The sequence below is a fragment of the Leptonotus elevatus genome, chromosome 6, assembly GCF_054856555.1.
Source record: "Leptonotus elevatus isolate MCC_2025b chromosome 6, RoL_Lele_1.0, whole genome shotgun sequence".
In the NCBI taxonomy this organism is placed as follows: domain Eukaryota; kingdom Metazoa; phylum Chordata; class Actinopteri; order Syngnathiformes; family Syngnathidae; genus Leptonotus; species Leptonotus elevatus.
The window spans coordinates 11,680,251-11,695,487 of record NC_141244.1 but is presented as its reverse complement, the minus strand read 5'-3'; the positions used below and the strand labels follow the sequence as shown (position 1 = coordinate 11,695,487).

The 15,237-nt window shown below is 39.4% G+C and overlaps 1 protein-coding gene across 1 annotated transcript; it reads left to right on the top strand.

Moving 5' to 3' along the window:
* Positions 1 to 269: 269 nt before the first annotated feature.
* irx1a (iroquois homeobox 1a) lies at positions 270 to 4,129 on the top strand. The gene is made up of 4 exons (XM_086078353.1): positions 270 to 884; positions 1,770 to 2,847; positions 2,998 to 3,073; positions 3,651 to 4,129. The coding sequence occupies exons 1-4, from the start codon at positions 642 to 644 to the stop codon at positions 3,724 to 3,726; spliced, it is 1,473 nt and encodes a 490-aa protein (XP_085934479.1). The 5' UTR covers positions 270 to 641; the 3' UTR covers positions 3,727 to 4,129.
* Positions 4,130 to 15,237: the final 11,108 nt, after the last annotated feature.

Sequence of the window (15,237 nt, the reverse complement as noted above, 5' to 3'; positions counted from 1 at the left end):
AATCAACGCCGTCGTTGAATGGACTCTAAAGCTTGAACATTTAACATACAATAAGTCCAAACACGGCTGAGAGAGAGAGAAAGCGAGCGGGAGAAGCGATCGAGCGAGGAAAGAGAGAGAGAGAGAGAGAGAGAGAGAGAGAGAGAGAGAGAGAGAGAGAGAGAGAGAGAGAGAGAGAGAGAGAGAGAGAGAGAGAGAGAGAGAGAGAGGCCTCAGCCAATGTGCGCTCACTCCATATTCACATTATCCCACATTGCTCCAAACGAGGAGGAGCTTGTCGGCTCAAGTAGGGGATGCCAATCAAAGCTTCAACTTCAAATTGTATCTGAGAGATCAGCCTGGAGACCTCAGGGCCAGGCGCGTCAGTCTGTGCGCAATTGGTGATCACATCACATCCAAGCGGACTTTGAGCAAGCCAAAGAGAGAGGAAGCTGAGATTTAAGAGAGTCTTGTTTCCACTGCCTACCACCTGCATGTCAGTAGTAGCTCTCACTTCTTGAACACTTTCCCCTTCAACTCATCTGCTTTCTTTTTCTTCTTCTTCTTTTTTTTTTTTTTTTTATAACCTTCGTGCCCACTTTTTTTTACGCACAGTTTGTGGACATTCCGCGCAGTGCAAAGCGTCGATCCGGCGGAGGAAAATGTCTTTCCCCCAGCTAGGCTACCCCCAGTACTTAAGTGCCTCCCAGGCGGTTTACGGGGGCGACAGGGCGGGAGTGCTGACGCCATCCTCCCGGGGAGGGAGCACTGAAATCGGAGGGAGTCCGTCAGCCACCGCCGCGGCCGTCACGTCCGTGTTGGGCATGTACGCCAACCCGTACGCGCACAACTACAGCGCCTTCTTACCTTACACCAGCGCGGATCTGGCTCTTTTCTCACAAATGGTAAGAAAGTCGTGTGGAAATGTGCGTGAATGAAAAACTCAACGGACTTCAAATGTTACAGATTAATTTAATCGTAAATGTGAAATAATGCCAGCACTTTGTGTTAGCGATTTAAACTATTTTTTTGTTTAATGGTGGCGTGTTTAAAACGTTACACAAACTAAAGAAAAAATAATATGACATGTCTTCGTAATTGTATGAATAGTAATAATAATTAAAGCTGACAGTAAATAGAAGAAGATTTTCAACCATATATTACACAGATTTTTTTTTAAATTAAAGCAGTGAGTTTATTTTTATTTACGTGCACAATACAAATGTTTTTCAAGTTCCGATGCAACTTAGGAGAAAACATTATTTATCGATTATTTACACATATTACGTCTATTCTTTTAGGTGCATGCTATGGGTGACTTTTTACTGAGGTAAAAGATTATTAGAAATAAAGAATTTTGAAAGGTTAAAAAAAAATCACAATCTGTCGAATGTCTAACGAATGCATGAAAGAAAAAATGCTAAAGCGACCGTAAAAATGTTCATTATGCTCCACTTGATGTGTCATAACATTAAAAAGAAAAAAAAAACTATAAACTTTAGTATAAAAAAGTAACTGTTTGAGAGAAGTTTTGAAGTCCTCGTGAAAGTTTGTTGTCATCAAGTTCAGTAATGGAAAAGTGTTTCGACCTAAAATGTAATTACTCGTGCAACTTTAATTAGACGTGACGCAGCCACGCATCAATTTTTCCTTAAAAATAAAAATAAAAAATAAAATAATAATAATAATAATAATAATAATAATAATAATAATAATAATAATAATAATAATAATAATAATAATAATAATAATAATAATAACAACGTTCCTCTTCCTTATTCGTCTTCCAGGGCTCCCAATACGACCTGAAGGATAGTCCAGGCGTCCACCCGGCCAGCTTCGCAGCTCACACCTCTCCTGCCTTCTACCCATACGGCCAGTTCCAGTACGGGGACCCGTCCAGGCCCAAGAACGCCACCCGGGAGAGCACCAGCACTCTGAAAGCCTGGCTCAACGAGCACAGAAAGAACCCTTACCCGACTAAGGGCGAGAAGATCATGCTGGCCATCATCACCAAGATGACCCTGACGCAGGTGTCCACCTGGTTCGCCAACGCCAGGAGGAGACTGAAGAAGGAGAACAAGGTGACATGGGGGAGCAGGAGCAAAGAGGACGGGGAGGATGGTCATCTGTTCGGCAGCGGGGACGAGGCAGAGAAAAATGAGGATGAGGAGGAGATTGACTTGGAGAGCATAGACATAGACAAAATAGACGATAACGACGGGGATCAGAGTAATGAGGATGACGATGATAAATCCGACGGGGGCACGAGGGACCACAGAGGTGATGGGGACGCGGTGGGAGAGCTGGACAGCTTGGAGAAACGACGGGCCTTCACCCTGCAGGGCCATGAGGCCTTGGACAAATCCAAAAGCTCCATTACACTTCACCAGGGCTGCAAAGACAACTCGGACGGTACCAACAACACCACCAGGGTTCTTTCCCCGGACAGACCTGGAGGCTTCCCCCTGCCCTCGAACAATAAACCCAAAATATGGTCATTAGCAGAAACAGCCACAACCCCTGACTCCTCAGCCCAGAAACCCACGTCCCCTTCCGCTCCAGCGCCCCCCTCCCACCCTCAAATCCAAGCCCACCCCGCCTTCCTGCCCAGCCACGGACTGTACACTTGCCAGATTGGAAAGTTCCACAACTGGACAAACGGGGCTTTTCTGGGTCAGAACTCCCTTCTCAACGTCAGATCCTTTCTGGGGAGCCACCATCACCACCATCAGCACCAGAATCACCACCTGGCGGCCCAGCAGCAACAACAGCAGCAGCCGACGTCAGTGGTGGTGTCCCCGCTCGCAGCTGCAGCGGCCCTCAGCCAAGACAGCAAGGCCCCAATGGACAGTCCCAAACACATAGGTGAGAACATGACAACATTACTCCTAAAATAGGCTGTGACAGCAAATAAACCTGCACGGCTCTAATATTAGCCTGACAATATTCAAGCCTGCGTCGCCATTAGAGAGAAAAGCCAAGGGGCATTCGGTTAACGTTATTATTTCCTTTTAGAACACGAAAATGGTGTACGGTGTGATTCGCCTCCAACGCCAACACTGAAGCCTTCTTTTCGACCCCTTCATGACAGGTGAGACTCATTTTGATCATTATATAATTTAATAATTGTTCCAAAAATAAAAATGAACGAATTAAATTGGGACAAGTAAAATTGGGTGTTTCATTAAACTTGCACCCCAGTTTAGATCGCAGCACGGATAATTAGTGTACACATAAAGTGCATTTGGAAAGGAGAAAAAAAAAAGACTAGAAAGTAAAACAAATAAAGCGCAATTTGCTTTGCGAGTGACAGGGGTCTTGACTTTCATCCCACACCCCCTTTAATTCCTCCCCCTGCGGGGATAGTGTGGCTACTTATCAAGTCACCGAGTAAAACGGGCTCTGTCTGGGCTGTGCTTTCGCTAAAGACCCCTGGGAGTCTCGGAGCCCATGGGAGCGCTCTCACAGAAGAGGGAAGAAAAAGGTTTACCTCTGTTTCAAGTACAAAATTGCCCCTGCACTTTGGAGGAATAATATTTGGATTAATTATAATTTAGGTTGCACTTGGCTTTTTGATAACCTATTATTATGATTATTATTAGTATTATTATTATGATGAGCATTATAATTATTTTTATTCATGCTTTTTTTTGTTTTTTTAAATTCAGATCTTCCCTGCCTTCTAGTGCCAGGACTCCACAAGACGCTACACAACGTGTCCTCACTGCACTCTCTTCGGCTTGAGTTTTTATTTTTTATTTTTGTGTGCTTAAAAAGAAGGCAACGAAAAAAAAAAGAGACTTCACCCCTCACTAAAAGGACAATGAGAAATGATGAAGCAGCATAGCATTCTGTCTTTGCAGTCGCAGCAAATGGTGTTATTTGGTAATATCCTGTGGATGGAAAAAAATAGATGGATGAATACTTCCTCTGTTGTTGTGCAGCCTATAATCGCGCCTATAATGTTAATCGATCTCTCAATTTTACCCAGACAAATGGGGGCACTTTTGGTAGGCTTTTTACTTTGTTATTATTATAATAATATTATTATACCTTGTGTTTATGGTGTCCTTCTTTTAATGTAAATATGATGTGATTTAAATTTGTAAATAGGAAACGTTGAAGGAATTTGTCCAGATCGTATATTTTGCCTAATAAACGAAATATTGGAATTATAAGGAAACGGCAATTCTGTATTATTATTATTATTATTATTATTATTATTATTATTATTATTATTATTATTATTATTATTATTATTATTATTATTATTATTATTATTATTATTATTATTACAGATTGCTACCATTTATTATTAATTCAATATGTATTGGGCGCATGGAGAGCAGAGAGAGAAAAATATTGGCAAGTCTATAAGCATGCTTAATTTTATTCAAGTTTTGGAGGAAAGCAGCGTGGATGCATTGAGGTGCTAATAAGTGTCCAGATGGTTGCTGGTGACAGAAAATGGACAGGAGCAGCTGGGAAGGTCATTAAGTAATAATATGGGAACGCCCAGTCCAAACAAAATCAAATGGTTAAAATCTAATCTGTCAGGGGGAGACGTCGATTCGAAGATAAATTATTAATATTTTCTTTTTTTATTTGATCGGGGGAGGGGCAGAGTGACATTGTTGATGTTGGGAGCGGGGTGAGTGCTTGGGGATGCTGTCTGTGCGGAGGCTGATAGAGATCATTACTATAAATCAACTTTTGGGGACTCCGTTGACGACCGAAAATATATTGATTTAAGATTGAGTTTAAGTGAGGGATGGAAAAAGTATTATACGTGAATAGTATGCTTCTTACATGGCCTATTTTTACACCACATTAACATTTGCCTCGCCTGAAAGTATTTTTTCAACGTTTGATTTACCTGAATTAAGTTGAACCAATATTTTAGGTGGCAATCAAGAATTAAAAAATAAATAAATAAATAAATAAACATTAGTATCTTTTATTCAAAATGAAAGTTTTTTTTTAGTTGTAAATAATAATGTGCAAAGTGACCCGTTCCTAAGGATTTATGATTTTAGTTGTCTAAAACCCACGTCAGTTTTGCTATATCACAGTGACCTCTATAGGCGGGAGCCGGAAGGACTTTTTCTACTTGAAAAGCGCAATAAATCCTGTTAAATTAACATTTACGGCCACTTGTATCGGTGGCAAATTATTAATAAATTTATAATACTTCGACGTATTTGGTATAATAAATTTAGAATCTTTTTTTTTTTGTAGGCCTACCTGATTTTATTATGAAGTACTTTAACTGAGCGTGATTATTATTGTGGAGTGCAGGGACCATATTCCATGGTGTTTTTGCACTTTAAAAACGGATTGATTGATGGATGCTAAAATAATAGCGTTACATAAAAAAAAGCTATTGTGTAAAGTTCCAATACTTGGGTTGTTTTCAAAATCAGAAAATGTGACCCATGTGTTTTAAGCTTTTTTTGTTTTGTTTTAATTTTAATACTAACAACACATGATAACCAAAAAGACAAATTATTTTAATATTTAATGTCAAAAGTAACTCACTATAGTTGGCTATAGTAGAAACCTTTTTTTTGTTTTGCTTTTGCTTGTTTATTAAAAAAAAGAGAGAAAGTGTGTGTGTGTAGGGGGGGGGTGGATTATATAGGCCTACTTTAGTAAATACTATAATACTAAATAGTTATTTGTTTGGTTCTAACTAACTAACTAACTAACTATAGATAAAGATGATCAGAATAATATAGTATGAGAATATATTAGTTATGTATATATTATATATAACTAACAGTTGTAGAAAATGTATGCTAAAATAATATAGTTGGCATTAATAAATATTTAGAAAAATGATTTGTTCTGGCCGTGAGGTGAACAGAGGGAGTCTATGCACATAAATCTGTGTCACTTAAATGGCTGTTGATTTTTACACAGCCACGACCTAGTTGAAAAATTGACAAAAGGTCACTGAAGGTTGAACGGGGGTCATTCAGTTTTTTTTTTGTTGCATTAAAACAAATATATGCTGAAAACACAGCACACAAACAACATGTGTTATGTCAATGCAAATATTCACTTTCACTTGAGTATTTTATTTTAGTTGTTATCCAATGCTATAAAAAGGCATTTATTTGATCCAAACTAGGGCTCACTTGGTTCATGTAATTTCAGCCCTGTGATGACCAGACAAAAAAAATCTTGGCAGGTTCAGCTCATATGTAGTCTTTGGCAACATTAATTCATATTGCGGCCGAAAAGGCAGGTGTGTGAATTTCACGCTTCTGTCCGACATCCACCCATGAGCTGTCTTTTTGGACAGAAATTAAATAACCTCCCTGCGTCCCATTTATTCCCTTTGTCGTCAAACAGCTTCAGGTTTGAGCAAAGATGCTAGCTGTAGGCCATAATATTGTGTTTCCATAATATATACAAAATTATTCATTTAGTAAGGGATGTACGCTGGATTGTCTAATGCGTAATGAGCAGGGCTGGAGCTGATAATTAGGCTGTCACTTTCAGCCATTGCTTCCTTACACACCCCGGGCCACAATACATGCAGGAATAAAGAAAATAAAGACCGTGAATTAAAAAGATGAGGATCTAGAGAAAGGAATTTAAATAAATATATTTATAAAAACAACTTTGGGATTATGCGGTGTAAATATGCTTACAATTATATGTCTGCTTGAATTTTACCATTGGAGACGTGTGCTGTAATGGCAAATTTGTTGTAAATATTTTAGAGTAATTGCCCCATTATTAAAAATACACAGTATAAAAGGCGACAAGAGCTTTGGCTATTTCCATGTAAGGACTGAGTGCTGAAACAGGAGATATGGAAATTGCGGCTCACGCAAAGACAATAACTTGTTGACCCTAAAACAATTTAGTATTCTGTCACAGGCTGTCCCCCCCATGTTACCAATGTCCTTTGTTGTCCAACAAGGACCATCTCCCCCTGCAACTGAGACATGTCATAGTGTGGCAATCCATTCATTTTAGGGCTGAATTGTGTTTGTGACAGCGTGTGTGTGTGTGAAGGGTGGGTGGGTGGGGGGGGGGGGGTTGGAGGTGACTGCATGGGGAGGAAAGTTTATCACTGTCTTGTCTTTTTTGGCAGCACAACAGACTCGACCTCTTGTTGTCCAACACAAATGTCTTTCCCTCTTCCTCTCCCAATCCCCCCGTCTTCACTTAAACATCTCGTTTGTCTATCCTCAAGGATGCCCGCCCATATCCCCCCCCCCCTCTCTAATCCATTTATCTGGTTTCATGAGTGCACTACTGGTTGAAGGCCGACACAAAAGCCATCTCAGCGTGGCCTCAGCGGTGGGAAACACAACAACAACAAGCAAAGAAAAGTTGGCCGCGGACACAGCGGGGCCACTACGGAACCCTGATCCACATCGTGTTCTTTGGCTCGTTGTTCTTGCCATACGATAAGGAATGGATGCCTTGCTGGCTTTTCTTTCCAAAAGTCGCATGTAGTGTTAATTTTGTCAATGAAAACGAAACAAAAATAATTTTGTCAACGCACATTTTTCACCAGACTAAAACTTGACTAGACTAGACTAAAACATAAACGTTTACTCATTAATAAACAATAACTGGTACTAAATCAGTATGCATTTTCATCAGCCAATGAAGACGAGACGAAAATGTATTTCACTCAACAAAAACTGGACTAAAATCTATGGACATTTTAATTTGTGAACAAAAACGAGATGACACTGTCATGTGACACACAGTGACACACCCCCTTTCAAATCTGCTGCTAGCGGGCTAGCTAGCAACATGTACAAACACATGTGATAGACAGGAGGTAGATTTACAGTGAAAGGTTAAAAAAACACTTAACATTAATCCAACGACTATAAGATTCCCAAAAATATGTTAATCTGACCGCTAACTAATGATGGCTAATTTACCACCAGTAGTTCATAGCATGGAGCCATATTAGCCACTTGTTGATATACTGTAATTGTAATTGTGTGTTGTTGTGTTTTGATCACAAAGATGAGAGAAAATATTATGTGAAATAGTTTTAGATCCGGAATGTTCAACATAATTTGCTGACAAAAAATATACAGGGGTCTAATGACTATCCTGACTAAAACTAGAATAAAACACTCACACTTTTTGTTGACTAAAACTAAATAATGTTTTCTTGGATTAAATTAAAAATTAAATGCTAGATTTATAAATAGGTTGACTAACAATGATAAAAAACTAACAAGTGTGATTGAAAGTGGACTATAACTGGGACAACATTTCAAAATGGCGGATACAATTGACACCAATGGGATTGCACTCCCTCCGAAAGGGTGCGAGGGGGTTCTCAGCACGACCAACATAAATAGAAACGCGGCGCTGGTACTTGCTCGTTCAACAACTCCGTGACAACTCGACAACCCATGTAGACCCCTGCTGACACAAAAGCCTGGCCTGGCTTCTAGATACCGCACACTTGAAAATAAACACTCCGTAGCTCATGTTGTCATGTGGTCATCTTTTATACGGCCGCTCAAAGTTACGTTCTCATGTTTTGATCGAGCAAGAAAGACGTTACAAAGCAAGTTTTTTTCCATCTCAGATGAATCTTTTTGACCCAAAGAACACAACAAAGCTTTTTTTCCCCACTCTTCAATGATACAATATGCTTCTTTGGCGCTCAGTCGATGCACCGTGCCAAATACTGGGGCATTAATTAGCAGGCCGAATATCCAAAATATTCTCCTCAAATCTGATGTATAGTGGAAAACGTCTATTTTAAGAGCGCGCACTTAAACACGGAGGTTCGTTATTATCTCCTTGTTTGCTACATGTTTGTTGATCAAAGTTGTTTCCTGGTGTGTGTTGTTTCAAAGGGGCACTGACAGTCCAACGAGCGCACGAGAAGCACACGAGGACCCTCGTGTTCCGATTCGCAAAATTCGGGCCAGCTTCTGTTCAGTTAATGACTCCAGCAAGCAATTAAAGCAGGAGTTCTCCTGCACAGCAGCACAGGATATTTAGGGAATGGAGAACAACACACAAAAGCTGCATGTACCACACAATATTGCTACATTATTTTTGCCTTAATTATCCATCAGTTTGGATCACGTTCTTGAGGGGGGTTAATAATGATAGAGATATTTATAGCATTTCATTGTCTCCCTGTAATTATACACTCATCAGAAGAGAAGTTTTTACATTTGGCATTTGTTTCAAAACATCAATTAGATAGACGGCATTGTTGTTGCCATCGCTTTGAAGTGAATCCCCTCCCCAAACACATTTGGACAAAGTTTGATTCTGTGTGATCACACTTCTTTTTTTATTAGGGGAAGGGTTGTTTCACAATGTTCCTTCAAGCATGGATGGAGTACTGATGCAGTTTGACATTGGGAATATGTCTGTAGCACAGTGGTTGTTCTCCTTGTTGGAGGTAATGAACCCCAGCAGTTTCCTACGCACATTCACCATACCCTTCTTTATTGGAAAATCAAATATGACTTCTTCTTTTCTTTTTTTCCAAATTCAAAACGTATTGGTTGTTTACTGGTGAACAAAATGAACAGGGAGACGAGCCTTTTCATCAAATCTGGCTTTCACCTTGAATTCAGAAAGCATTGTGTTCTTGTATTAAGCATCTCCATGCAGTTTACTGAAGTATTCTTTCTGTTCTGCTACATATCTTGTTGAACTGAACTCCAATTGCTTAACTCGGCATTGTAAATTATGCAGTTAGGATGCTGACTTCCATCGCTCAACTCAACTCTACATTTTTAGCACTTTAAAACAACCACCGTTTTCTTAAGAAGGAACCCAGCCGCACCAGATACAATGAAAACAGCAAAAGCCTCACAATTGAACCCTGTGGAACACCATACAAGTGAATTCATATTGCACATATTCATCCGACGAGTTTGGAGGGATTATAATAATAAAGAAATCACACGACATACCATCACAACAGTGACAAGTCGACTACTGAGTGCACCAAATTCCTTGCAGCACAGATAGGCCCCACAACGTAGCGTGATTAACTGCAGCCAATGATGGTCATCACAAATCTTTTGAGCCAAGTGTGTTTCTTGACCTCTGCCAAACCCTTGAGAAGGACTCACCGAACCCCTTGGGTTCAATCGCACCCAGGTTAAGAACAACTGCTGTAGTAAGTTTAATTCTTACACGTCATAGATAATGGCCTATCCAATCTATATCTTTGCTTTTAATGTTGCGGATCACGTCACCTGATTAAGTCAAATGAAGAACTAACATTTTCACATCAATCATTTACGTGACAAAGAAAGCCGGGAGCCTCCGCACCCCCTTTTCCCCCTGCACAAACAGTTCCTCAGCGACAGATAATAAAGTTCCATTTCTCCTGCCTTCCTTTCTGATGCTATGCCATTGTCGTTTAGGCTAATTCCCGGGGCTGTACAAAGTGGAGTGTGGCCACATGAAGCATCATAGCACAGCTGCAGCTAAAGCAGAGGAATATCCATTTAGTAGAGGATGCAGCTCCTGAACATGTGCTGTGCAGAAGGTGACATCTAATGCAGCACATCGTGTTTCCCAATATAAAAATGACATTTTTGCTCTTGCACGCTACTATTCTATTATTATCTAGCCCACCCCACCCCATTTTGTTGCACGCAATATACAGTATTTGTTATATCATAATACAATTTTTCACTTTTCACAAGTAAAATTAATCTTTAAATATCTAGATCAAATATGTGCCATGTGTGTTAGTGTGATTTTGATATTATTTATGAAATTATTAACATGTATTTATATTTGAATTTAGAGATGTTCGGTAACACTTTTTTCAGACCGACGAGTACTCAACTGATGCCAATGCCAAGTACCTATACCACAAATACTTTTGATACGTAAAATTTACCCAAAAAACAAGAACATATAATTTTAAAGAAAGATCTATATATTACAATATAGCATTTCTCCTTAAAATTGCAATAAATGAATGGCAATTTTCATCAGAAAATGGCCACAAGAGGGCGGTATAGGCCGCCGTCGCGTGTACCGATAGCTTGAAACAAAGCTGTGTATCGATCGGCCCTATATGATACCTGGTATCGATGCTTACTCATCCCTATTTGAATTATTTCTAATTAGGGATGGGCAAGTAACAATAATAGAAAACTATATCGGGCTGATACCAGGCGTTAATTCAAGATATCTGTACTCAAGATTGCCCTCTTGTGGCCATTTTACGACCAGGAACTAGAAATTAGAAAATAAAAGAATATAAAATTGCCATTTCATGCAATTCAAGGGAAATTAGCAGGCTTAATATCCAAAATATTCTCCTCAAATCTGATGTATAGAGGAAAACGTCTATTTTAAGAGCGCTCACTTAAACACGGAGGTTCGTTATTATCTCCTTGTGGGAAATGCTATATTGGGATATAAAGATTTTTCTTTAAAAATTTTGACTGTGATTTTTTGTTATTTTTTTATGTTTATGTACTCAAAGTACTAATGGTATCAGTACTTGGTATCGGTCTGAAAAAAAGCAGTATCAAACATCCCTATTTATAATCATTTAATTTAATGATCATTTCCACTGTCACAACTTAATAAACAATAAACAAGTGTAAAAGGAAGAGAGTGTCAAAAATTTACAACATAAATGTTACAATTTAGTTTAATAATAATAATAATAATAAAAAGGAAAGTGCTTGACTCTTTCCAATCCATGTTATTTTAGCCACGAACGGAATGTTGTAAATCTAAATTTCCAGCACCTTGCCGAGACGAGGTTATAGATACCAGCAGCACATCCCAATGCTCGTTATGAATTATTTCTGCTGCAAGGAAACTTAAGATGTATTACACCAACCATGCCCTTGCCCAGAGCAGACAATTACAATGTCAGATGCTGTCACCCGGTGTACTGTAGCTAGTACATCCAATGCCGGGTCACCTGCCAGTGCTGAAACTGAAGAAGAGCGGGACAAGAGCACAATGTGTTGGAAATATCACTTCACACAAGGCAGAACTGAAGAGCCGGGATCCGCCGCAGTGATACCATTTGCCTCTGCTTGAACCGGAGGCTCTTTCTTCACGCCTGACGTTGCCCTGTACAGTGCCCCGTGTAATGTTAGCCCTGTCACCTGGTGCAGAATGCAGAAAGTTTCAACAGAAGCCAGCAATGTCAAATATTAACTGAAAAGCTATCCACCAGAACAGGTGGTTTGGCAGTGTTAATACATGTCATGCAAATTCAGTGGGGAAAGGCCAACTTTTATACTCCCCCGAGGATCCAGTTTGTGATCTTCTGAGTAAATCATTTATGGGAAACTATGCATTGGTGCGAGAGCGTTACAAAGAACAAAGATTTATGATATCTTCAGAATATGATCCAAATATGTGGAGTCACGCCAATGTTTGAAGAATTCACCAAAAATAATTGTTTCACACTGTGATTTTTGCAATTAGTTCTCTACGTTTTGCACCGATTTGTCAGACAATCTTTTTGAAGTGAAACACAAATGATTCATGAATATGTCGCAGCACATATTGCTCTGGAAACAACATACACAAGTTGGTTGTGTGTAGACACAATTCTTTGTTTCTAGTCCTAAAATATTCCATGTGGATGACAGTCTCTGCAATTTAACAGTGGTTGGATCAAACTGCGTAAAATCACGCCACGTCCAAACTGCTCAGCTAAAATATTCTAATAGGAGTCCTCACAAAGGGCCGATGGCCATACGTGACTTCAGACTGTTGTTCTCAATAAATATAAAATATGTATGAACTCTGTTATTAAGACCATGTGAATCACAGGAACAAAGGCTTTTTTTCCCAGGGCAAATCATGTTCACATCAAAGTTTAAAAATACATTTCCACATCTTGAGTAAATGCCATCGCCTTTTCTCTGTGATCCATCTGAGCACATCTGCGGCCAATGCTGTCTAACATGTGGTCAGCTCACATTTTACTTGCTTTTTTTCAACGGCAACAATGCCGTCAGACCTTTACTGAGAGTGCAAGGTATTGATACAGTAGCAGGGAAATCCTTTTTAAATTAATTAGTCATCGGATGTTCTAAACTTACTATGGACTGTTTGTTTGGAATTGGAAATATTACCTGTAATATAATAATGTAAAAATAAATAATCTGTTCATGAGGTGACTTGATTGATTGATTGATCAACAATTATTAGTCCCAAGGTCAAATGATCACTTTCATAAAAACTTTATAAACTGTAGAGCGAAACATTGTGATACGCTTTTAACAAATAAATAAATAAAATAACGAATGTTAAAGGTGAATGTCATAATATTGACGTAAAAAGTGTTAAAATAACCCTATTTTTCACCCACACATGTTTTAAGAATTGCATAATGTACAGGAGGTACTACTGTGGCACAATGGCTGCTGTCCCTATTTGCCTGTACAGTGAAATAATGATCGGGTGTTCAGGACTGAATCTTTAATCTTTTGTGATGTCAGGCGCGTGCACGCTTTCTCTCTCTCTCCGCTGAAGCGCTGGGAAGGCGGAAGTGTTTGGCAGTGTGTGGACGAGACTGTGAAAAGACACAAGTGTGTGCGACAGCGGATACAAAAGTGTGTCAAAATAATGATAAATCAAGACTGCAGTGCGACCCTCCGTCTCCCGGTGACTCCTTTTGTTCAAAAGTTTGGCGACATGCAACAGGAGTTGTCCACGGATGTGACTCTGACCGAGGGAAAACTCTCCCCCTGCGTCCCCCGACCACGGTCAGAATACCCAGCAGAAAAGGAAAACACTGTCGAGTGTGACAAAAACGGCAAAACTGAAGTCGCACAAGCGTCGCAGGAGGACGTGGATCAATATTGGAGCAGCGTTACTATTGGAGTAGGTGGAAAAAGGAGAAGGATGAAACGGGACCCACAGCTTGCTTTCGTCTTGCTAAAAAGGTAAGACTTTGTCACGACAATGCGATAGGGTCTATTTATGATAAGCAATATGCAATAAAACTACCACAAACTAACGTCTCGGCACGCTGGGCGTGTGCACATTGCTGGCTTCAATTCCACTTTTCGCCAGAGGGGTCGCAAATCTGCAAAAACTCTGTATCTTGCGACAAGGACCTTTAACATCGAAATGTAATAATAAAACATGAATGAAGAAGGTGAAGTAAAAGCAAAAAAATAATAATAAAAAAATAAATAGGCTACATAAATAGGCTACATAAATAGGCTACATAAATAAATTAAACAAAATAAAAAATTAACTCCCTGTTGGAAAACTCAAGGTAGTGCTGTACTGAATTGTATGACATCAGGAGTGTTTCGTATTTGTGGTTTCACTTAGGGCTGGCGGGAAAAATAAGGCCCACTTGGTTAAGCTGACCACAAAAATTGGTCGACAAACATTTCTGCAACAAAACTATCATTAATAACTTTAAAACCATATTTATTTGCGGCACTCTGAACGAATATTTGACCACGCTCATGTTTCCGCATGGACGTTTGTTGTTGCGGACGCTCTTCAAATAAAGTTTTATGGAATTACAGCAAAGCAGTGCTGGTGCATATAGGAGACTTGAACGCGGGAATGCGACCCACGTGACGACAAGCCGGCGGCTGGTCGGCCGACACCTGCTACGAGGTACACTACACTACACTACCTTTTTTTTTTTTATCGAATTAACATTAAACAAAAAATTGTTTCAGAACCTGGCTTATATAAAATATTATTTGTAAATGTATGGGCACTTTGGGCAGTGTTTGGGGGTTTGGGTGGAATTACCCAAGTAATAGTTTAATCAAATAATTAACAGGATAATCAATTCTAAATTTGTTAGTTACCTCCTAGTTCCACTCTGCTTCCAAACATGACTACTATGGGCATGATCAGATAAACACACATTTTAATTAAATCTAATTCATATTCAAGACGTTTGGGGTACAAAAAAAAACACATTTAGCTTAGTGTTCATTTTGTATGTACAATAGGCCTATATAGCCCAGCTGTGCCATCAATCCATTCATTAAAATGAAAAAGATCATTATTTTCTATCTAATAAAAAACATTTGCCTTGCTGTACTGAGAATCACAGTTACGCCGAGCTTGTCTGTAGCATCACGAACAATTCATTTTACAGAGTTTCAAGCAGATGTTTGGTTTCCAACATCGACTTCCAAGAACATCTCTAAAAGTAGTTTGATTCATGCCATGCCAAAAAACTAGTCACAACCTAAAAGTGAACAAAAATAGTTCCTCTCTCTGGACGCTTGTTGAAAACTGTGAACTGGCATTTTG